This window comes from Spermophilus citellus (genome assembly GCF_964194105.1).
Source record: "Spermophilus citellus genome assembly, chromosome: 15".
In the NCBI taxonomy this organism is placed as follows: domain Eukaryota; kingdom Metazoa; phylum Chordata; class Mammalia; order Rodentia; family Sciuridae; genus Spermophilus; species Spermophilus citellus.
Genome location: NC_138195.1, coordinates 46,002,843 through 46,026,589, shown reverse-complemented (window position 1 = coordinate 46,026,589; position 23,747 = coordinate 46,002,843). Strand labels below are relative to the sequence as shown.

The 23,747-nt window shown below is 49.5% G+C and overlaps 1 protein-coding gene across 3 annotated transcripts; it reads left to right on the top strand.

Moving 5' to 3' along the window:
• The first annotated feature begins 996 nt into the window (after positions 1-996).
• On the top strand, positions 997-22,533 carry DNAJB12 (DnaJ heat shock protein family (Hsp40) member B12). 3 transcript variants are annotated; one of them, XM_081268845.1, is made up of 9 exons: positions 997-1,427; positions 11,925-12,105; positions 13,314-13,459; positions 15,513-15,698; positions 15,815-15,894; positions 16,655-16,764; positions 18,694-18,866; positions 19,471-19,568; positions 20,672-22,533. In XM_081268845.1, the coding sequence occupies exons 1-9, from the start codon at positions 1,295-1,297 to the stop codon at positions 20,699-20,701; spliced, it is 1,137 nt and encodes a 378-aa protein (XP_081124971.1). In that variant the 5' UTR covers positions 997-1,294; the 3' UTR covers positions 20,702-22,533. The 3 variants fall into 3 exon arrangements, with proteins under 3 accessions (XP_081124971.1, XP_081124973.1, XP_081124972.1); XM_081268847.1 differs by having other exon boundaries at positions 19,471-19,616; XM_081268846.1 differs by having other exon boundaries at positions 19,471-19,622.
• Positions 22,534-23,747: the final 1,214 nt, after the last annotated feature.

Below are 23,747 nucleotides of genomic sequence, written 5' to 3'. Positions count from 1 at the left end.
GGCTTCAAACCTGTGATCTTCATGCTTCAGCCTACCAAACCACTGGGATTACAGGCATGGCCCACCATGCCTAGATTACTTCTAATCTACATGTCCACTTGGTTCCAAAAGGCATCACAAATTTAACATGCCCTAAGTCAAATATACACTATTCTTCCTAACAAAGTTAATACTTTTGTAGTCTTCCCTATTTTCCAGTTTTAGTACATGGAAATTCTGTTCTTCCAGTTCCTGAAACCAAAAATGCTAGAATCATTCTTGAGTCCTCTCTGTCTCTCACATCCCCCAACTATTGAATCAGGAAAAATAATTCTGTGTCTTCAAAATTTGATGACTTCTCACCACCTCCACCATCACACTTCTCCAAGTTCTCCAATTCTTATCTGTATTATAACAGTAGCCTCCTAACTCTCATCTGGCTTATTGTAGTAGCCTCTTGCCAAATCCTATGTGAAAGGCCCAATAATATAAGGACTAAGAAATGACCAATGGATTTGACAATATGGAGACCACTGGTAACCTTGACAAGATTGCTTTCACTGGAGTGCTAACCTGGAAAGAACTGGATCCTAATAGATCTGGATTGCACTCTACAGTGGACTCCTTTATACTCCCTCTCTTTCTTGACCCTGGAATAAGTCACCATGAAAATTCCCATTTCCAAGCTTTTGTATTTGCCTGTTCCTTCTGTCTTGGCCCACCTTCCTCCAGATAGTCACATCTACGTCTCTCCCCTGGATTCAGGTACCTGTGAAAAAGAGCTTCTGGGAGAGTTCTTTTATCAAGCTATTTAAAATAAGATCCCTTACCCTCTATTTTCCTTCTTAGTGTTTGTCACTATCTGAATATATCTATTTACTAGATGTCTCCCCATTCCCTACACATTCTAGAATGTAAGCTCCATGGGGGCAGGGCCTTTGTTTAGTTCACTATTGTATCCCCATCACATAAACGTGCCTGGCAAATTGTGGATACTCAGTAAATATTTATTCGTCTCAAACGCATAGTTTTTCCACCAACAACGTGCAAGCACACTCAAGGCTAAAGACCTCTGGAACACCTTGGGCTCTTGGGCTCTAGTTTGCGCTGTTAACACCTAAAACAAACGTCCCTCTCTTAGATGACATACGGTAGACCTTCGCCTTCGCTCGACTCTCACTCAAATCTTCGGAAAGGAGGGGCGGAGGGTTTATGTCATCATTCTGCGCCGGCCTGACCCGCAACGCGCCGGCGGCTGGCGCAGCCCTTCGCTTGCCGGGCCTCCCCCTCCCTGGTTCCGCGCTCTGGTTCCGCCATGGAATCCAACAAGGATGAAGCCGAGCGCTGTATCAGCATCGCCCTCAAGGCCATCCAGAGCAACCAGCCCGACCGGGCACTCCGCTTCCTGGAGAAGGCACAGCGGCTATACCCGACGCCCCGAGTTCGCGGTGAGTGTAAAGTACCGGAGAGGCAGAGGGGGACATTAGAACTGATGGGGGGAATACGGGAACGGACCGACGGGAGCAGTTGGCGGAGGGGGAGGGGTGGCGAGGCGCGGCTACGCCTGCGCAGTGAAGCACGCAGTGGCTGCTGGGAGCTGTAGTCTTTCTGTCCCGCGCCTCTGCGAGATGCTGGACACCTGAAGACAGGGGCGGTCTGGACGTCACCTTTCGGGGTGCTTGCGGATCCCTCTGGGATTTGAGGTTTTCTAGCGTGAGATGGCACCGACAGTGCTAGCGAAGGGAACTCACCTGGAAGCGAAATCGAACTACTTTTCCCAAGGGGCCGTTCGGTGGCTCAGGGCCAGTTGCTGGCCTGGGAAATAATATAGTTAGGGAAAATAAACATAAGTGCTGAGAGAGGGAATGGGTTCTGGAGAGCGAAGACTTCCGCCCTCTGGGCGCCCTGGAAAGGCGCCTACATGTATGTCTCCAGTCGCTCCCACGTCTCCAGTCAAGGGCCAGGGACCACCTTCCGAAACAAGAGCCTGCCAGTTGTCACCCACTCCACTGCACCTCCAGCGGCCTGTCCTGAGGCCCAGCTCCCTCTGCCTCCCGCAGCCTCTTCACCCGCCGATGAGATTCGGGGTGGATGACTTGTTGGAGATTTGCTGGCCTCCACCACCCCACAACCCACCTTCACTCCCAGCCGGCCGTCAGTGGGCTGTCGTATGGACTGCCAAGGCTGCTAAGCAGCCCAGGACTGAGGCCTCCCAAATACTGAGGTGGTCTCTACTTCTCACCACCCTCATTTTACCCGGAGCCACTTCATCTTCTTTTTCTTTAAGTTCTCGTAAAGGTTTTTCATAATACAAACCGAAAAGTAGAAAGGCATGGAGTTTCGTGCCTGTGATTACTACTAGGTAAACTATCTGGTGTTTATTGGCACTCAGAAGGCCCATCCTGACGGCTACTGTAGGACTTTTCTGAGCTTGGGCTCCTCTCCTAGAAGATTAGAGAGTTAGCTCAGATAATGTGAATAACAGCACTACCTATAGAGCTTTTCTGTGTAGGAAGGTCTTCCACATGTGTTTTTGTCACTTGGACCTCCCCCTGTCAGGCAGTGCAGGATCATCATCTTTGTTCTATTGATAAGGAAACATCCCAGAGGTCAGGGACTTGCCTAAGATTACACAGCTAGAAATTGGAAAGCTCTGCAACTCTATAGATGTTAATTAAAGGAATGGAATGAAATCGAACGAGGAGCCTTCAGCCTCCTCAGCCTCCCTACTTGCAGTGTGAAATGGAGAAAGGGGAAGGCTGCCAGAAGAGACAGCCAGGAGCTCCTGAACTTTCCTCCCTTCTGACTTTCCAGGTTGATCTTTGGTCTGTTTGCTTCCTCTTGGACAGGGCTTCAGTCTGTATTTGCCAGGACTCCTGAGATAACCTGCCCAAGGAGCTTCACTGTGTAATAAGTCACACTCTATAAGTGGGGAACATGTTGGAACAGAATTCCAGCTGTCAGAATTCTTTGTGATGCTGCTGGGGGCTCAGGAGCAGGCAGCTAAGAGAGGATGGTAAAAACAGAGCCAGTGGGTCATGTCAGCTGCAGGCTTCCTGTGCCAGTTCAGGAGCTTGGATGATTGTCCTTCTGGGGCTCAGGTGCTGGAATTTGCTCAGGCACAAGTCACCTGCTGCATATTTGTGTTGTTTGTGCCCTTCTGAAAAGAGTATATGCCTTGTGAATCTGCATAGCCCTCACTTTGTACCACCTGCAGCCATGCACTGAGTTAGCAAGGGCTTGGGGTTAATTTAGACTGGCGATGGGGAAATCCTAGTTTAAAAATATTAAGTGGTTATTTGTACTGGATGCTTTGAATTTGAGCTCATTCTAAATATCCCTTCAGTGTAACAGGTTTTTGTTGAGGATCTTTTTTGATTTGTTTTATAAAGTCCAGTGCTTGATGCTAAATGGTATATCAGGATTGATAAAATGTGATCCCTCACCTCAAAGCACTTACAATCTAATGAAGGTGACAAACTTACAGGGAAAAAAAATATTTCAAGGCAAAAGATAATAACTGTGACTTAATAAAAATTAAGCACTGTGTTAGATGCCGAGGACCAAAAAATGGTCATGAAAGCCAGGCACAGTGGCACATACCTGTAATCCCAGCGACTCAGGAGGCTGAGGCAAGAGGATCTCAAATTCAAAGCCAGCCTCAGCAACTTAGTAAGGCCCTGAGCAGCTTAATGAGAGACTGTCTCAAAATAAAAAATAAAACAGGCTGGGGGTGTGGCTCAGAAGTTAAGTGCCCCTGGGTTTAATCCCTGGTACCATAAAAAAGAATGGTCATGAAAATCCAATCTCTGCAACCCATGGACTCACAGTCTGTTGAGGAGGACAATCTCCTTAATGAAATTATAAGCACCATAGTGAGTGGTGCTGCCGCTGCAAGGGCATACACATACTGTTACCTCACTCAGGGAACAGCTTTAGGGAGTAAGACAGAGGCAGCATTTGAACTATGCTTTGAAGAAAGGTTTATACCTGGGGAACTTGGGGTAAGGCATGTTGGAAAGAGACATGGAGGCTGAAAGTTGTAAGAGGTTTGGGGAAGGGAATTGGGCCTAGCAAGATTCAGAAGGCAGTGGAGGTGGGTATTTGTATATAGAGAGGATGCAGGTTGGAAAGTAACATGGGGCCAGATTGTGGAACTTCTTTTTACCAGGCCAAGATATTTTCACTTCATTTTGTAGTTATGAGGAAACCATTGAAGTTTTTGTTGTGATTGGTTTTTTAATTCGTTTATTTTTGTTGTTGTTGTTGGGGGGGGGTATCCCATGGATGGACTGGGGATGTAGCTCAGTGCTAGAGAAGTCCTCTACCATTGAATTACACCCCCAGCTGAGCCACTGAAGTTTTTGATGATGGGAATAAGGTAAGGTACTGTTCTTAAGAGAGAACTGCATAAAGGGTTATGAGAGGGAAGCCATTCAAAGAAAACCCATTGGGAAACAATGGCTTTGTTTAGGTTAGAAGGTATGAAGGCCTGAGATAAGGCAGTGTGGTAAAGATAAGGTTATTTGAAAGGTGCTGAGGAGAATGAAACCTGAGTGGCCAGGGAGAAACTCCACTGAAGAACTGGGCTGGAGAGAGGGGAGAGAGTGGCAGGGGCCAGTGGGATATTCCAAGGGAGCCATCAGCTTGGTTCCAGATGAAAATCTGGTATCACCAGTTTAATGGCACTCATTGCCGAGGTCACTGTGGGAGAGGGTAGAAGATGGAGAAACAGTTACTTCCCGCACAACCAGAGCTGCACTTGCCTTTAGCCAGTAAGCTCTAGATAAGATGGAGCAACAGGAGGAGGCAGTCCCGGGAGAGGGCAGCGCTATAGCCATGGAGAGAGGTGTGTCAAGGAGGTGAGCAGTGCTGTCAGATGCTGCTGTGGGAAAAGGTCAAGTTTAGAAGTAAACGGAGAAGAATTGAGAGCCTGAGTAGAGGCTGGTCTTAGAGAAGTAGAAGGACAGATGGAGGGATCAGTGGGGAGAGGAGACTCAGAGGACCTTGAAGGGTAAAGGGACCACACAGTGTTGGCTTTCTCAGTGAAGAGGATGTGAGGAGACTTAACTCCTGTTGTGAGGTAGGACAGGGAGGCATCAAGGACTGGACAGTTGCATTGCTTAGCAGTAGCCAGACAATAAGCCAGGAGGTCACAGGCAAGGGTAATAGAGCCAGTTAGTCCTTTTTGGGGAGTTTCTATCTAGCACCTGGCTGCCTGGTAAGCATTGGCTTTGCTTGAGGCTTCGCAAAAATGGTGGAAGGTCCCAAGTGTCCCAGGGAACTTTTGAAAACATCTGTAGGCCTCAGATGGAGGGATCAGTGGGGAGAGGAGACTCAGAGGACCTTGAAAGGTAAAGGGACCACACAATGTTGGCTTTCAGTGTTGGCACACAAAGAGAAAGGTCATGTGGACGATCTGATGATCTCTAATGTTCCTTGCGGCTTAGGCTGCCTGAGATTCTACGAAATAGCCAACTCGAGTCCAGGCTAAGTCAGGAAGGCCAGCTCACCAAGAAGGGAGGATTGGTAGCTGAGGGGCTTGGGAATTCAGGTCTAGGTATGAGAGATAATTCTTCTACTGCTGAGATCCAGGGTGGGGTTGTCATTTACGTTAGTCAGCCTTCACCTGACCCTGTGTACTCAGCCCTTCCCTTCAGTTTTATTCTACTGAATATTATTTTCCCCTCAAGAAGCCCTACGAGGGTAGGACTCATGTCTTCACTAAGGAATTAGACAACTTGGCAAAGACACACAGCTGAGTAGCAAAGAACCCAGAACTGTCGTCACCAATCCCAAGCTCCTTCCCCACTCTGACCTCTTTCTTTGACTCACCTTGAGCACTGTAGGTACATGAATCTGGAAACTCAGCTACTTACCTCAACAAACAGGTAACGCCAAGTATTTGCCAGGTGTCTTGGTGAGTCTTGCACATGCCTGTGCTCCTTTACTCTGAGTCTTGTGAGAAAGGTGTAACTTTGCCTAGAGAAGCTGAGTTAACTTGTCCATGACCCTGCTGGTGACAGGTCCAGGTCTGATCTAGCCAGGCTGTCTGACTCTCTGGTCTGGATTTGAGAAGGGGCAGCCCCTGATGGCTTTGGCCATGGACACCCTCCCATCTCCACCTCAGCTGCCACCTGTCTACCACTTTGTTATCTTCCTCTGATGTTCCATGGTTTTACTGGGAAAGGGCAGAGCCAGGGTTAATGTTAAGCTGTCTCTTAACTCTTGTGACATTTCCTGTCGGCCACTGTGTTAGAAGGAGGTAATAATGAGTCATGGTGAGAAAGTCACTTGTCACAGGCCTGGAAGAAGGGGTGTTCAGGCTACAGGAGAGACCTACATGCCATCAGCTAGAAAGCCAACTCAAGCAGGAGCCTCCCGAGTAGGCTGGAGCACATCCATTCCCCTTTAGGCTTTCTGCAGTGTAGGGAAATTAGAGTGGCTGACTCCGGGTAACTGCCCGAAACAGTTTCCAGTATCTTCCCTGAGAGGTGCTAAAGAGAGCCCATCCTGTCTCCTAACTGAGGTCCCTGCATGTCATTGCAGTTGGATAACTGGTTGTGTTGCTCTGAGCATGTCAGGCTCAGCCTGGACCATTGACATTTCTAGAGAAATCAAAGTAAGCAACTTCTTTAAAAGCCCTAGGAGACCAGCAAACTAGCTCTTCCCTCTGTCCCCATTTGGACTGGCATCTCTTCATCTGTTGGTTTCTTCCTTCACCATGCCCTGGTACCTGGCATGGAGCCTGGCATCTGGGACAGCCTGAAGTCTCATGGCACAGAGCCTGCTGAGTGCCGAGACTTAGCTTTCTAAGCCTTGGTGCTGCCCCAACACGTAGGTCCCCTCCCCGTCTGGCCAGCCTGCTCCCATGGTCACTTTATCAGCCCAGGTCATGATGTTAGCAGCTACTGCTTTTGAGCTTGACTCTGTGCCAGTCTCTATACCAAGTGCTTATACACATTATCTTTTTCCCACTTTGTTCACCTTAGGAAGAAACTGAGATTCAGAGAGAACTCTGAGATCATCCAAGGTCATACAGCTAATAAGTGGCAAAGCTGCAAGTTGAATCTGGGCCTTTCCCTGTAGGTGGAATGTCTTTGCTGGAGGTGGTGCCCCATCAAACACGTGTGGTCCAGGATAGCTTAAGAGCAGGGCTCCTGAGGTTTAAATGCACTTTGCCACTTATTTTAGATTCTTCCTACAGTGAGGTAGCAGTAGGTAATAAGACCTACCTTCTGAGGCTGTTGTGACAATTAAATAAGCTACTATGTATAGAGCACTCTGACGTCCCTGATACCCAGTGAGCGCTCAGTGATAAAAGTGATTATTAGTCCAGATGCAGTGGTGCATGCCTGCAATCCTAGCAGCTCCGGAGGCTGCGGCAGGAGGATCATGAGTTCAAAGCCAGCCTCAGCAACTTAGGGAGGCCCTAAGCAACTCAGTGAGACCCTGTCTCTAAATAAAATACAAAGTAGGGCTCGGGGTATGACTCAGTGGTTGAGTGCCCCTGAGTTTAATCCCTGGTCCCCCAAAAAAGTGATTATTAGTATTGCTTCTCTCTGAGCACCTTGCCAGGATATGCTCTGGGAGCCCCTGTTCCCCCATGCTGCACAAACCCTGCCTTCAGCTCCTGTGTTTGGATTTCCCAACTTCGGACTCAGCAAAACTGGCAAACCTGCTCTTCCCTCTGTCCCATCTGGACTGGCATCTCTTCATCTGTTTGTTTCTTCCTTCACCATCTTCTGGTGCCTGGCAGTGAGGCAGCCAGCGGTGGCTCAGGGCACAGCGAGCCCTGATGCTCTGTTCCCAGCAAACCCTGCTCCAAGGCCCTGGGTGAGGCCCAGGTGCGTTGCAGTGGAAGGCTTCTGACGTCCAGAACAGGCTGTGAGCCTGGAAGCACCTGGGAAGGAAGCAGGGCCCCAGTCTGGACTGTACCCCCATCCTTCTTCAACACAGAAGTGTCTCTGGGTCCTGGTGGATTCAGGTTCCTGGTTTCTCAGGAGCCTGTCAAAGGCTTTGGGGTTTACTACCCTGGGCACTGGCCTGGCATGACTGGGGATTTCTGATTTTATGACAGTCATAAAAGGGTACAAGGAACTTTTTGGGGCCTTCCTCATTGAGTCAGCAGGAACCAGGGACTTGGATTTGCATAACCATAACCCTGTCTGAGGTTAACCATGAATCCCCTGTATAGACCCCCAAACATTGAGTGGACATTTGACTTGACCAGCCATTTGAAAAATGTAACAACAGCAAGTTGGAAGTGCAGGTATTTTTCCTGTATCTCCCACCGTCCCTGGCCCCTGGGCAAACTTACTTCCCCTGTCTCTATTCACTGTTTAGAGATGATCTCCAGGAATCGGCCTTCCTACCCAGTCCCACTGAATCAGACAGGTCTGCTAAATAGGTCCCCACTGCAGAGGCCTCACCTTCTTGGCACTCAAAACAATACATCTGTTGGAGATTGCTTTGGGATTTAAAAAAATCTGAGGGATTAATGGTTTGATTTTTTTTCTTTCTTTTTTTTTTTTTTGTTAGTTGTAGATGGATACAATACCTTTATTTATTTATCTGTATGTGGTGCTAAGGTGCTGAGGATCAAACCCAATGCTTCACCCATTCTAGGCGAATGCTCTACCACTGAGCCACAGCCACAGCCTTGGTTTGGTTTTTTTTGTTTTTTGTTTTTTTTTTTTTTGGTGAGTTAAAATTACCTAGGGGGGCTGGGTTATGGCTCAGCTGTAGAGTGCTTGCCTAGCATGTTCGAGGCCCTGGGTTCAATCCTCATCACTACATAAAAATAAAGGTATTGTGTCCAACTACAACTAAAAAATAAATATTAAAAAACACATTACCTAAGACTAGGGATGTAGCTCAGGGGTAAAGTACTTGCCTCACATGCATAGGAGGCCCTGGGCAAAAATAAACTTAACATAAATAAAAGTGACCTATATTGTGTTATTACAACTGCATACTTGAAAAGGGTTAAGATGATAAATTTCATATTATGTTTTTTACCACAGTAGGGGGAAAAAAACTCTTGTCATATCCTAAACTAAAAGGAAATAATATTTGCGAATCTAAACCAGAAGCCTGGCTGGGTGGTGGTACATGCCTGTAATCCCAGTGACTCATAAGTCTGAAGCAGGAGGCTTGCAATTTGTTTTTTTTTTTTTTTTTTTTCAAACATTTAGTTTTAGGCGGACACATTATTTTGTTTTTATGTGGTGCTGAGGATCGAACCCAGTGCCTCATGCATGCTAGGCGAGCACTCTACCACTGAGCCCCAACCCCAGCCCCCAGGAGGCTTGCAATTTGAGGAAAGTCTCAGCAACTTAGTGTGACCCTGACTCAAAATAAAAGGACTGGGATGTAGTTCAGTGTTAAAATGCCCCTTGGTTCAATCCCCAGTACTGTGTAATTAGTCAAGCCAGGAGCTAGGCACAGTGGCACAATCTGTAATCCCACCTACTCAGGAGGCTGAGACAGAAGAATCACAAGTTCAAGCCTGTCTCAAAATTAAAAAAAAAAAAAAAAAAAAAAGGGCTGAGGAGTCAGCTCAATGATAGAGTACTTACCCACCATGTTCAAGGCCCTGGGTTCAATCTCCAGTACCACATGCACACAAAAAACCCTAGAAACATTGAACAGTTTATAACTCTGATGTACTATGTTAATAATTAATGACATTAAACAGCCTTTTTAAAAAAACTAGGAAACATTAAAATTATCTTTCAACTTAGTTTTGTACTGATAGTATTAATTTAATCTTAAAGCAATTTAGAGATCAAAGATAAAAATAGAAAACAAGCTCTTGCCTAGCATGCGTGAAACACTGGATTCAATCCCTAGCACCATATAAAAATGAACAAATAAAGGTATTGTGTCCACTACAATTTAAAAAAATAGAAAACAAGGGGGTAGTGCAAAGGATTGAATATTTTTGATATTCAAAATATGGTGCAGAGAGAGAAGTATATACAGACACTAGGTGTGGTGGTGCACTCCGGTAATCCCAGTGACTCAGGAGGCTGAGGTAGGAGGATAGCCAGTGGGAGGCCAGCCTCAGCAATTTAGCAAGACCCTGAGTGACTTAGTGAGACCCGGTCTCAAAATGAAAATTAAAAGGTCTGGGAATGTGAGGCACTGAGTTCAATCCTCAGCACCACTAAAGAAAAAATAAAGGGCTGGGGATATATATGCATAAGTCCCTGGGTTCAATCCCCAGCACCACAAAAAAATAAAAAATAAAAAAAAATAAAGAAAATAAAAAATAAAGATATTGTGTCCATCTACAACTAAAAATGTATTTAAAAAAAAGGGGGGGGGCTGGGGATGTGGCTCAAGCGTGCGTGCGGCCCGGGTTCGATCCTCAGCACCACATACAAACAAAGATGTTGTGTCCGCCGAAAAACTAAAAAATAAATATTAAAATTCTCTTTCTCTCTCTCTCTCTCTCTCTCTCTCTCTCTCTCTCTCTCTCTCTAAAAAAAAAAAAAGGTAGGTTTGGGGGCTGGGGTGGTGGCTCAGTGGTAAGAGTGCTCGCCTAGCATGCATGAGGCACTGATCCTCGGCACCACATTAAAAACAAACTAATGTATCCACCTAAAACTAAAGATGCATAAATAAATAAATATTTTTTAAAAAAAGGTTTGGGAATGTAACTCAGTGATAAAGCACCTCTAGATTCAATCCCCTGTACTCCCCACAAAAAAAGTATACAGAATTGAATGAGTTTAGTAGGAAAAAGTCTGCATTAAAGAAAGAGATACAGAGAAAAACCAAAGAAATGCATTGAAAAAAAAAATAATAGTAGAGTTAAATGAACTCTAAACCAAATATTGAAGGATTTATTGATAAAACTCAATGTGTTTTGTTTTTTTTCATGGTTTTTTGTTTTTCAGTATTGGGGATTGAAACCAGGGCTGCTGAGCTACATTCCCCAGCTCTTTATTTTATAAAGAGCACCCAAGTAGCTGTGTGATTACAGGCTACTGTGGCTGGACCAAGTATGTGTTTTGAAAAGACTCTCAGAATATAAAATTTTCTGCTTACATTTATTAAGAAAAAGAATAGAGGGGCAGGGGTTGTGGCTCAGTGGCAGAGCACTTACCTCACATGTGTAGGGCACTGGGTTCCATCCTCAGCACCAAATTTTTTTAAAAAAATAAGCAAAATAAAGATATTGTGTCCATGTAAATTTTTTTTAATTAAAAAAAAAAAAGAATAGAAGCTGGGTCCCTGTCATTCTAGTGATTCAGGAGACTAAGGCAGGAGGATCCCAAGTTTGAGGCCAGTCTGAGTAACTTAGACCCTGTATCAAAAGAAAAACAAAAGGCTGGGGTTGTGGCTCAGTGGCAGAGTGCTTGTAGAGAGGCATGTGGGAGGCCCTGGGTGGAGGTCCTGGGTTCAGTCCTAGTACTACAGAAAAAAGAGGAGATGTATAAATACACACACACACACACACACACACACACACACACACACACATTTATCTGTGTATTATGTGGATCCCGTCGTTAATTTTATTAATCAAATTAGTCCTGTTCATGTAGGTCTGGGGATACTGATGCCCCCTCGGTCGGTGGTGAAGCTGGAGGCAGAGAGAGCTAGCTGCAGAGCATTTGCCTGACGTTTGTGAAGCCTGGCCTTGATCTCCAGCCCCACAAAAAAAAAAAGAAATAAATGTATACTTATTCATAAAAATATGTATATATTTATTTGTTGTTTAAAAAAAAAAAATTGTAGCCTTCCTGTTTCTGAGGACTGTGGCTCCTAAGCGCAGGCAGCTGTTCACCAGCACCCACTGGCTGAGAAGGGCAAGGACGTCGAGCTTTGCCTGGAGGGCAGCGGGTGGGATGCAGGGTGCTGGTCTCTCCCTGGGGACAAGAGGCTGCAGCCCTGCTGAGCAGGAGCCCCCAATGGTTTCTTTCCTTGCGCAGCTCTGATCGAGTCCCTAAACCAAAAACCACAGTCTGCCAGTGACCAACCCCCACCCACAGAAGCAACCCACACCACCCACAGGAAAGCAGGTGCGACAGACGCCCCCTCGGCCAACGGTGAAGCTGGAGGAGGAGAGAGCAGCAAAGGCTACACTGCAGAGCAGGTGGCAGCAGTGAGAAGGTAGAGGCCTGCGCGCCAGCCTGTGGGTACTGGGGACACTTCCTGCCAGGGAGGGCTTCCGACAAGCCGTCTCTCACTTCTGTCCAGGGCCTAGATGGGGCCTGGGAAGGTCTTGGAGGTCGGAAAAGGTTCAGCCTTATTTCCCACAAAGCCCTAAAATGTATGGAAGTCAGGGTCCCATTGTCTGCCCCACCCCCAGACGGCCCACACAGAGCCTGGAAATGCTGACTGTCATCTTCCCCTGCCACTGGCCAGGAGGGCCCAGGCCTCTCTACAAGCTGTTTGTTACACAGATTGAAGCCTGGTCTCTCCAGATTCTCCCCCACCCACACCCCCATCCCCAACAAAGACCTTCTAGACAGATCCCATGGGGTGAAGTGGAGGCAAAAGTGGAGTTATGCCTCCAAGGGGCAGGCCCTGTGCAGAGCAGCTCACTGCCAGGCCGCAGACCATTCGGCAAGGTTTCTCAGGACAGAGCCTCCAGCCTCGCTCTCCCCACCAGCTTGCCTCAGGTGGGATGGTACTTTTGCCTCCTAGCAAGCTGGGACAGGGGCTCAGCCTGCGGTGACCAAGCATGACTGTAGTTTACTATAAACCAGGCAAGGGTTTAACCAGACAAGCCTAATCAAAAGCAATAGAGACTAACGCAGGAGGAGCTGGAATGCTTAGAGAAAGCCAAGACCAGGGACCTTCGGGGACCCAGAAAGTAAGAATTGATAGGACAGAAATAGGGTTTCTTCAGTGCCCAGTTCCTCGGGTAAATGGGCACCTGCCATTGCTGGCCTTTATGTTCCCACTCCAGAATTCCAATTGCCAAGAGAGTACAGTTGACTGAGCTCAGGACACACCTGCCCTTGGATGACAGATATTGACAGTCCTTCCAAGGTGGCCTCCAGCGGGGGAGTTGTTAGCAGAAGGGAGATTGACGCTCGCCTGGCCAAAGACAGCAGCTGCCCCTCCCAAGTCCTAAGTGTATTCTCGGTGTTTCCAGAGGGCCCCACCTAGCTCCCCACCCCAGCTGGAACTCCCCTGTCCCTGAAGTCAGACGGCTGACCCAGAGGAACCACTGACCATGCTCTGCTTCCCTGGCGGGGGGGGGGGGGGGGTGCTCAGACCTAGACGCCCATTGCTGCCTGTTCTTCTCCCACCTTACCTCATGGCTCTGAGCCCACAGAGGGCTCCCACTCCCGCTCTTCTCCATCCCCCAGGGTCAAGCAGTGTAAGGATTACTACGAGATCCTGGGGGTGAGCCGAGGAGCCTCAGATGATGACCTGAAGAAGGCCTACCGCAAGTTGGCCCTCAAATTCCACCCTGACAAGAACCATGCACCTGGTGCCACCGAAGCTTTCAAAGGTGAGCTAGCCCTGGCACCCTGGCACTTTGGTACTTTTATCTTCTGTCCCTGGAACACAGGGCCAAGACAGCTTTCCCAGTCAGGGGGTGGGCAGAACGAAGTGATCTCGGGCTCCCTTCCACAGGCTCCGGAGCTGCTTCCTGAGGTCACAGTAGCCACCTCTAGCCAGGTCGTTTTTTAGAACTTATATAGTTCCATTCTGCTTCCCCTTTGTCATCCCATGTTTTATAGAAGTAAGAGAATTCTAGTAGTTTCTATAAGGTCACACATTGACTGGGGTAGGAGCAGCTTCCTATGGTAACATCTTCCCTGTGCTGAGGGAAGAGGCCTCTGACCTGGTGGCTTCAGTACCAGCAGCCACAGCCAACTACACACACACACACACATCTTGAGGGCCTACAGTGGGGGCATGACGGCCTTTCTGTCCTCAGAGCCCATTGAATTCCACAGTGGGGTGTGTCACCTCTGGCCAGAATCATTATTCATTTAGATTTTCATTTAACCTATGAAGCACACATGCGCACTGACTCCAGGCCAGCCCTGTGTTGGGATACTGCAGTTTCTCATTACCCCGTTGTTCCTTCTCTCTGAAGAGCGTGGTGACCAGCCCCACCTGGTGCTATGCTGTCAGTACTGGGGCCAAGCCAGACTTGGTGGTGCACTCCTGAAATCCCAGCGATTCTGGAGACTGAAGCAGGAGGATCACAAGTTCAAGACAGCCTCAGCAACTTAACAAGGCCCTAAGCAATTTAGTGAGACCCTATCTCAAAAAAGAAAAATGGGCTGGGGATGTGGCATAGTAGTGAAGCACCCCTGGGTTCAAAAATAAAGTCAGTAAGTTCTGAATCAAGACCATAGTCAGTTGGGGAGCCTGTGCCAGAGCAGACCTGGCACACCATCTCCCAGGGGCCTGCCCCAGGGGAAGGAGGAGAGTGGGAGTGGGGCGGCAAAGAGGAGAGTGGGAGTGGGGCGGCAAGGTGGCCATGGGTGATGTGTCTCCATTCCTGAGTGCTCCTGCAGCCAGCTCAGATGGGGACTGCGAGGCCAGACCTAGTGCTGGGGCCTTGTGAAATGGTAGGAGCGGGGAGAGGAAGACTCCACCCTCCTCCTTCCCAGGGGTTGCAGGCTGTGAAGCAGATGCAGCTGAGGCCATTGTTCCTAGCAACTGGGCAGCTGGAGGAGGAGGAGGAGAAGCAAGGAGGCTGAGGAGAATCCAGAGCTGCAGGTCTTATGAACACAGGCTTCTCACCCAAGGAGCTCTGCTGAGGAGGCCTCAGGGCCAGGAAGGAAACGGTGGCTGGGGTCTGGACCCCAGGAATCAAGGGCTCACCCCCTGCCATACCACCAACGGCAGAGGAGTCTCAACCAGACCCCAAGGATTTGGCCCTTGCAAGCGCTTCTCACGGCTTTCCAGTTTACAAGGACTTACTGTGTCTATTTGGTCACTCTGACTTCAAAAATATATTACCACCAGAAAAGGATGCCCTGCCCCTTGGGCACCTCGGGGGAGAAGGAGGAGGAAAGAGGGGCTTTGGTGGTTTCAAAAGATCAGTGAGAATCCTAATTAGAGTGAGTTATACTCCATGTATGTATAATATGTCAAAATGTACTCTACTGTCATGTACCTCTAAAGAGAACAAATTTAAAAAAATAATAAGGTCAGTGCGAAAGCTTGAAGCAAGACACTTGGCTTTGACTCCCGGCTCAGAGTCCTCAGAGCTGGGTGAGTCACTTCACTTCCCTGAGCCCCACTTCTCTCGTTGGTAAAATGCAGGCAGGGCTCCTATTCAAAGTAATGGAGACAACACCTAGAAAGGACCTCGCTCCACCAGTGTCACCCCAAGGAAAGCCAGGAGTCCCAGTGTCAGCCCTCCAGGCCCTCCAGGCTGCCCACACCCCTTCCCCACAGGTGCCCAGCCGGCAGGCTTCCTGCAGCCCCACAGACTTCTGTTCCCTAAAGCCCCTCCTCAGCCCCTGAAAAAAGTGAGCACCGGGCTGCGTGGCAGCCCCACCACACCCGCCCCTCAGCCCGGCCTTCCGTTCCCTCTCCAGCCATTGGCACGGCATATGCGGTACTTAGCAACCCGGAGAAAAGGAAACAGTATGACCAATTTGGTGATGACAAGAACCAGGCAGCCCGACACGGCCACGGGCACGGGGACTTCCACCGTGGCTTTGAGGCTGACATCTCCCCTGAAGACCTCTTCAACATGTTCTTTGGTGGTGGCTTCCCTTCTAGTAAGTTCCTTCCCCTTCCCACAGCCAGGTCTCCCTGGGAGTGATGGTGGGAGACTGGGCCCACCCCTCCCTTTCCCAGCAACCCCAGCTTCTAACTCAGTTCTTCTGACCCTCAGGTAACGTCCACGTGTACAGCAATGGCCGCATGCGCTATACCTACCAGCAAAGGCAGGACCGCAGGGAGAACCAGGGTGACGTGAGTGAAGCAGGGGCTAGAAGAGCAGGGAGTCCAGGCCCGCCCCAGTTGCTCTCCCTCCCCGTTGCCCACAGGAAAGGCGGTGTGAAGCCTACCTGGGGAAACTTCTCTCCTGCAGACAGAGTCAAGTGTGAATAGCTTTTGTGCAGCCCACTTGTTCATAAGGCAAAAGTGACATTTTCCAAGGAAGGGAGAGCTAGACTTGGTGAGAGAATTATAACGAAAGCCAACATAGGTGCTTTTCAGCACTCTTGAAATGTACATAAAAACTATAAGTGTCCCAGCTACACCAGAGTCTGGGGCAGGTATTGCAAGATGAAGGCCAGCCTCAGTGACTTAGTGAGGCCCTGAGCAACTTTGCAAGACCTTATCTCAGAAGTTAAAAATAAAAAGAGTGAGGATGTGGCTCAGTGGAAAATTGCCCCTGGGCTAGATCCCCAGTATCCACGCCCCCCCAAAAAATGAAAGAAATTTTTCAGAAAAGTATACATAGTGCAGCCTCCCTTGGCCCTACCTCCTGTTTTCAGAGGCAGCCCCTTGTGCTGATTTGTTGGTATTTTCTCACAAGTCATTGCATGTTCCCTTGCTCTCTCTGGTGACTGCTTTGTTTTTATCTGGGAAAGCTGCCGGGTGGAGGAGCTTTTGTATTTTGGACCTGTATTTGGAGGAGAGTGTGGTGTCATAACCACTGGGCTTCATTGTGTTAGAGGAGCTGGTAGTGATCGTGACCAGCGGCATAATGGTTGACTTTTCCCTCCAGGGCGGGCTAGGGGTCTTTGTCCAGCTGATGCCCATCCTCATCCTGATCCTCGTGTCAGCTCTCAGCCAGCTCATGGTCTCCAGTCCACCCTACAGTCTGAGCCCAAGACCGTGAGTACTGGATTCAGGTGGGGGGGGGGGGGCGATGGGCAGACAAGGGCTTTGGAGTCTCAACCCTTATTAGGGGCCTTCCTGCGTTTGCATCCCAATCCAGCAAGTTCTCCATCACAACACAAAAAAGTGGTTCGTAATCAAGAAAATAGACTGTTTCTGTTGATCTGAGCCTCTGAATTTTTTTTTCTTTTAGGAACATAGCCCCCTAAGAAAATGCAGTAAAAGTTGGGCATAGTGACCCACACCTGTAATCCCAGCAACTCAGGAAGCTGAGGCAGGAGGATCCTAAGTTCAAGGCCAGACTCATCAACTTGGCTAGACTCTCAGCTACATAGTGAGGACTTGCCTCAGAATAAAAAATAAAAAGGATTAGGGATAAAGTACAGTGGTAAAGACCCTGGGTTTCATCCCCATCACCAAAAGAAAGAAAATGCGGTGAAAGCTTCAGACCTGTTCCCTCAATGCACACGCAGATTTTGACATGTGATTTCAGAGACTTCATGGCTCCTCCTTCCCCATCTTATCTGCTGACCCTGAAATAACCTCTGCTCTTAGATGCTGGTTGAGGCTCTGACAGCCATGGAAAGGACAGGGACCCTAGACTCAGTGCAAGGGTAGTTTTGAACCCCATCTTCTCCACTGAGAGTTGTGAACCTAGATGCATAACCATAGTTTCCTCGTCCATAAAATGGGAATAGCAGCATCTACCCACTTGAGAAAATTAATGAGTAATACATATTAAATATCTGGCTCATTATAAATGCTTAATGTTTTGAAGTGAATACTTGGTCTCACCTGCCAGTAGTGAGGTTGGTAGGTTAGTTGACCCTTTAAGATTTCCACTCCCGGGCTAGGGCTGGGGCTCAGTGGTAGAGCACTTGCCTAGCACAGGGAGGCCTTGGGTTTGATCCTCAGCACCATTAACAATAAATAAATAAAATAAAGGTATTGTGTCCAACTACAACTAAAAGGTAAATATATATATATTTAAAAAAAAAAAAAAGATGTCCACTCCCCTCTCTATTCTCAGTCTTGGCATAATGTCTCATATATCGTGGGTACTTGAAGCCCTCTGCTCCTACCCAGCACTGCCCTCTGGCCTGAAGGCAGGGGGTTGCAGGCTTCATTGCAGCCAGTAGAGGGCAGAATTCACTCAGTGAACCCATGGTAGCTGGCTCAGGCTCCAAGTGCCCAGATGCCAGCCCCTTCCCTGCAGCCTACAGAGCCCACGATTGGGGCTGGAAGGATACAACTCCTTGGAATCTTTCCTATCATATTTTGTTCCTGTGAGTTTTTTGTTTTGGTACTGGGAATTGAACCTCTTGCCTTTCACACACTAAGCACACATTCTACCACTGCACAGTACCCCTAGCCCTATTATTTTTGTCCCAAAAAATTTTTTTATTTTTATTTTTTTGTAGTTGTAAATGGACAGCATACCTTTATTTTATTTGCTATTTTTATGTTGTGCTAAGGATCAAACCCAGTGCCTCACAGGTGCCACATCTGCCACTGGACTACAGCCCCAGCCCTATCCCTAAGAATCTAAACCTTAGACTGGAAGGTCCTGTAGAGGCAGGCAGGCTGTGGGCATTGATGTGTTTAGGGAACGGATGGGAAAATGGAAGCACACTACCTCTCCAGTGTCACAGATTAGAGCTTCTCAGGAAGGGCTTTTCCCCAAAGGCCACGGGTCAATTGTGCTTAGAGGAAAGGCTTGCTGTATGCTGGTTGTCTGTGTGTCAGGGACACTCTGCCTTTGCTAGAGACGTTTGTTTGGGGGAACACGTGAGTTCCTGCTGCAGAGTGGAAGGGAATCAGCTACTCCTGTGGCTGGCGGTACCTCCCAAAGTAGGCTCCACCATCCCTTGAGCTTCCCTGAGCCTGGCCCCTAGGTTCACTTTGCACTGGTATATTTCTGGCCAGGTCAGTGGGCCATGTCCACAGACGAGTCACAGAGCACCTGAGCGTCGTCTACTATGTGGCAGAGACCTTCTCTGAGGAGTACACAGGCTCCAGCCTCAAAACAGTTGAACGGAATGTGGAAGATGATTATATCGCCAACCTCCGAAATAACTGTTGGAAGGAGAAGCAGCAAAGTAAGTGTGTGTGTGTGTGTGTGTGTGTGTGTGTGTGTACACGCGACAGACTGGGAGGGTGGCTGATCACAAAGCTGGAGAACAGGGAAAGGAGAAAGCCCTACTCACCCATTTTCATGGGCCTGGCACCTGGTACTGCCCTGTGCCAGCTGCCTCCCAGCCAAGACCTGGACTCCACTCCTGTGTTCCCCTGGGGCTGAGAACCCAGGCCACCTGGTGATTTTCTCCAGGTCCTTTAAATCACTGCAATCAGCCTGTCATTCTGGCTGCCAGGGATGAGTAGGTAGAAACAGATTAGAGAACTCCTAACCTCCCACTGATTGTGCACCCTGGGCTATCTATGGGACCCTGGGGAAGTCTGACCAAGATAACAAGCTTTCACCCTGAATGGCCTCACCCATATTCTAAGGGAAGGGGCCTCTATCATCCCTCTCCAAGGGGGGGACCGTAGTCTGTTCCTCCAGGGTCTTCTCCCAGGGAAGTACTCTGCCCAAGCTCCTGGGCCTGTACCAACCTTCTTCTTCCCCCAACAGGCCCAGGCAGGCCTTCTGGCAGACTCCAGGAGGTACTGAGTGTGCCTTAACCCTTGTCCATTACCTTGCAGAGGAAGGCTTGCTATACCGGGCCCGCTACTTTGGTGACACAGATATGTACCACAGAGCACAGAAGATGGGAACCCCAAGCTGCAGCCGGCTGTCAGAGGTGCAGGCCTCCCTGCATGGATAGTCCTGGGCCAGCCACACCACCCAGGTCCAAGTATGATCCAGGGCTGCCTCTGCCCTGCAACTCCTGGCAGCTTTGGCCTTGGTCATGAGGCAGAGTAGGTGGGGAGGGAGGAAACCTGGTGGTGATGGCAAAGACCCCTGTCCCAGCCTGACTTCCAGACCCCACAGACAGGACAGCTCTGGGGCCAGCTTGTTAACTGAGATATCTTCAACCGTCCAGTCATTGTCTACCCTACCTCCTACACCCCACTTCCGTCTCTCGTTCTGGGGCTGCGTGGTGGAGCCCAATGCTATTGCTCTTTTGTCTATTCCAACCATCAAGTCACCCCAACCCTTTCCCAAGTACAGCTGACTATTGCCTGTGCCCTGGTATTTAGGACACCAAATATTACAGGGCCCAAGACAGCCCCCACACCCACTGCCTGCCTGATGCCAGGAAGAACCATGTGCGAGTGGGTGGGCCTAGAGCCCTCCCTTCCCCGTCCTTCCAGGCAGGAGGAAACGGAACAAAATGAATGGGCTTGATTGTGGGCAGAAGAGGCCTGTGCGCCCTGACCACACCCCACTCCGGTGGGATTTCAGGCCCTCTCTCCAATGTTACTGCACCTGGTGTCTGGAAGCCACAGGCATCCGGCCCCGCCCAGGCATCTTGCCTGTGGTCTGAGGAAGGGAACGGGTCATGAGTTCATGGTCAAATGCATCCACTCAGTACAGAAGGGGTGGGAGAAAATGTGAGTTGCTGGGAGTAGGCACCCACCTCCTCCACCTCTGCATGTGAGTGGTGGGCTCTGCTCCCAGTGCCCCCGACAGATAGGTTGCATCAGGCCTGAAGAAATGCAGGCAGAGCCGGTAGAGACTTCTCAGTATTGGGATCTTTCTTGTCCCCTCCTTTACCTGTCTCCCCTTGTCACAGATTCAGCTGCAGACTCTACTCTGTGCCCATTTGCTAGTGACTCCAGAGAGTGCAGCACACTGCAGCGGGGGCTGAGCCGGGCAGGGGCACTGCGCAAGGCGGGCTGCTTGTTTGCATGGGCTGAGGTAACTGTTAACCAGCTGACTGTTAACCACTCTCCTCCCCAGACTATGAAATCCCTGGAGAACTTTTGGTGACACGCACTGAGCCAAGGTGATGGACTGTATATTTAAGGAAAGACATACAAAGAAAAAATTAAAATGGATTGGAGGCCGAACGCTGCACAACTGCCCTCTCTCTCACCCAGTAAATGCAGAAAGCTCTTAGGACAGACAGAAAACCTGCCAGGGGCTGCTTCCTTCCCTCCCAGGGCTGGCAGAGGCTCTGCATCAGCTCGCTCCTAGGATACAGAAACCATGGCAACGAAAGTAGAATGTAAAACTTGCAGCAAATGTCTGTGGGAAGGACTGGGGGAGGGGGTGCCCAACTGCCTCTCCTCCCCCTCTCAAGAGCCACCACCAGTCACCTCACAGGAGAAGCCAGGCAGAGGCATTGGCCAAGGATAGAGAGGAAGAAAGAAGGAAAAAAACTCTCCATAGAATGTAACTTATAGATGCATGTATATGTATATATATCTATTTATATGTAAATAGGCATATATAAAGATATATATATATATACACACATATATAGAGTCTACTTTTTAAACTATGCAGGGATTGAGTTAAGCCGTTCAGATGATTTCCTCTGTGTTTCAGAAAACGAGGCCTTTTTGGGGAAGGCATCCTGGTCCTTCAAAAGCTAGACATTAGCCACAGCTGACGGCATAAGGAAAGTTGGGTCATAATGCTTTTAATGTCCCCTGCCCTGCAGCCCCAGCCTGTTTTTTGATGGCAGCAGTAATCATGATGGTATAAATCCATAGAAAACTTCTGAAGGTCACCAGATTTATGGTGAGCTGGAGAGAAACAGCTGTGGGAGAAGAAAGTTGCCCCTAGGGGTGGGTACCAGGTCAGTATTGAGCCATGGTGGAGGCCCAGACAGCCTGCTGGGGTGAGGAGCACCCACTCAAGCTGCCCCACCCCTGCCTTTGGCCAGCTTAGGTGGGTTCTTTGTCCTTGTGCCCAGGAGCCCCTCAGCCAGTCCCCTGCCCATAGAACTGCAGGGCTTGGAGAGGTGCCAGGTTCTACCTAACTACTTCCCCACCTGGGTCCCTACATGGGTTTTGCCTTATAGGTGCCACAGGGCGTGGCTCCATCATTGCCACTGGTTTTTCCTAAGTCATGCACCAAGAACTCCAGAAGACTCTTCTTCCAAGAGTCAGCCCAGGACCCCAGGGCAGCAGCCTGACTCATGAAGAAAAGTCAGTGCCTGTGGGCACCTCTGTCTTCACCCTCCGTGGACATGGCTGCACCAGGCCTCCTCGTGCACACTCGATGAAGGATACACCTGAACCAGAATGTTTTTCTTACCCTGCCCTTCAGATGAGGATTTTTCTCAAAACAGTTGCTGCCAGAGGAAGGAGGGAGGTTTTATTTATTCCCACATTTATACTGGGCCTTTTGGAATTGCGTTCTTCCCGAGCTTTCCTGTGGTGGTGGGCATGGTGTTGCGCCTGCCATCTTCCAAAGCCTTACTTCCCCAAGCTGCCAGCCACGCGGTGGCAACTGTCCTCCCCGAGTTTATCTTGGCTCTTTTTTAAAAGTACCCCAACAAATAGGATTCCTGCTGGGAAAGGAAGTTTGGTAAGGAAATGTCAAATCTGGTTTTTAAACAAGTTCGCACCCTGCAATGAAGTGGCCTCCCCGGCCCAGAGAGATCATAAGAACTGGATGCAGGCCAGAATGCCCCACCCGAGGTGGCCTGGTGCTCTGCCCCCACCACCCCGACCGTCTGGTCTTGGTAGCTGTACCTAGACGGGCTGAGCCATGTGCAATAAGAACAGATCCTAAAGGATCCCCTGAGAAGCTGTATTTCTTGAATTAGAATTCTGAAATTGTACATCTATAAATATATGTTTATTATGTGATTGGCCGTGGTGGGTCTGCGTGGAATAAGGGGACTAAGGTGGGGGGACCAGGCCCCTGTTGCTACTGATAGTGTCCAGCCTGTACAACACAGGAGTTCTCTCACCCTCGCCCCTGGCCCAAGCTGACAGCCACTTAAGTCACAAATGCTGTTCAGGACTGGCTCCACCCAGGCACAGGATAAGGGACTTTGGTAGTTGTAAGGGTGCAGAACCTGGAGTCCCTGACACTGGTCCTGGGTGGGCACCTGGGCCTTGACCCCCACCCTCTGCTTTTCCTACCCAGCCCTCCAGTTCCCTCAGGCCAGCTGCAAGCCTTGAACAAAGCATACCCAGAATCTCCCCTCTCCCCAGCCTGGGGCTCTGGCCCACTTGGATCCAGAAGATGGGCCAAGTTCCCCAAGTTTTCTCAGCCATCCTGAGGAGGTTGGAAAACTTGAAACTGAGGCAGCCCTAGGAGGCTCCCTGTGAATGAGTGGCAGATCTGCCCCAGTCTCCCAGAGACAGGGCTGGCGGCCCTGACTGGCGGGCCCAGGCCCCTCCCGCTGTTGCACCAGCCAAAGACAGGCGGGCTGCCCGGTGGTGCCACCACAGCCTGAGAGCTCATTGGCTGTCCCAACCCGAGGTCACCGCAGCCTGCCCTGGCCTGCTAGCTGCCACTTGTTAACCACAGCTGACAGAGGCATTGCCAGGGCTACCCCCCACGCACCCACCCATCCCCTGCCCTCTCTGGGCAACTCAGCCAAAAGGGGTGGGACACAGTCTATTTGCAGCAAAAAGAGGCTTTGACAAGTGTGTCCCACCCACTGTCAGGTGGCAAAACAAGCCTCAGAGTCCAGCCAGGCTCCAGGGACCTGCCAGCTTATCTTGTCCCATAGTGCCCAGGTCTTTGGAAGGAGCTGCTCCCAGGGCTGAAGAGCATGCGCCTGGCCTGACCATTGCTCCACACGATGCTAAGATGCTAGGGCTGTGGACGCAGTGTCATAATTCCTACCAGACCCCATACCAAAGGAAGCCTACTTCCCAGAGCAGGAAGTTGAGGCTTAGGGGAGGGAAGATGACCCCAAGGGTCTTTAAAAGCTGTGCATGTCTTGGGGATCCGTATAGCAAAGTGATCATTCTGCAAACATGAACTGCCAAGGATGGTCACACCTACTCTCCCAAATAGAATGGGTGGGGGACCTGCATCCCCAAGGGTAGACAAGGGCGAAAAGGCC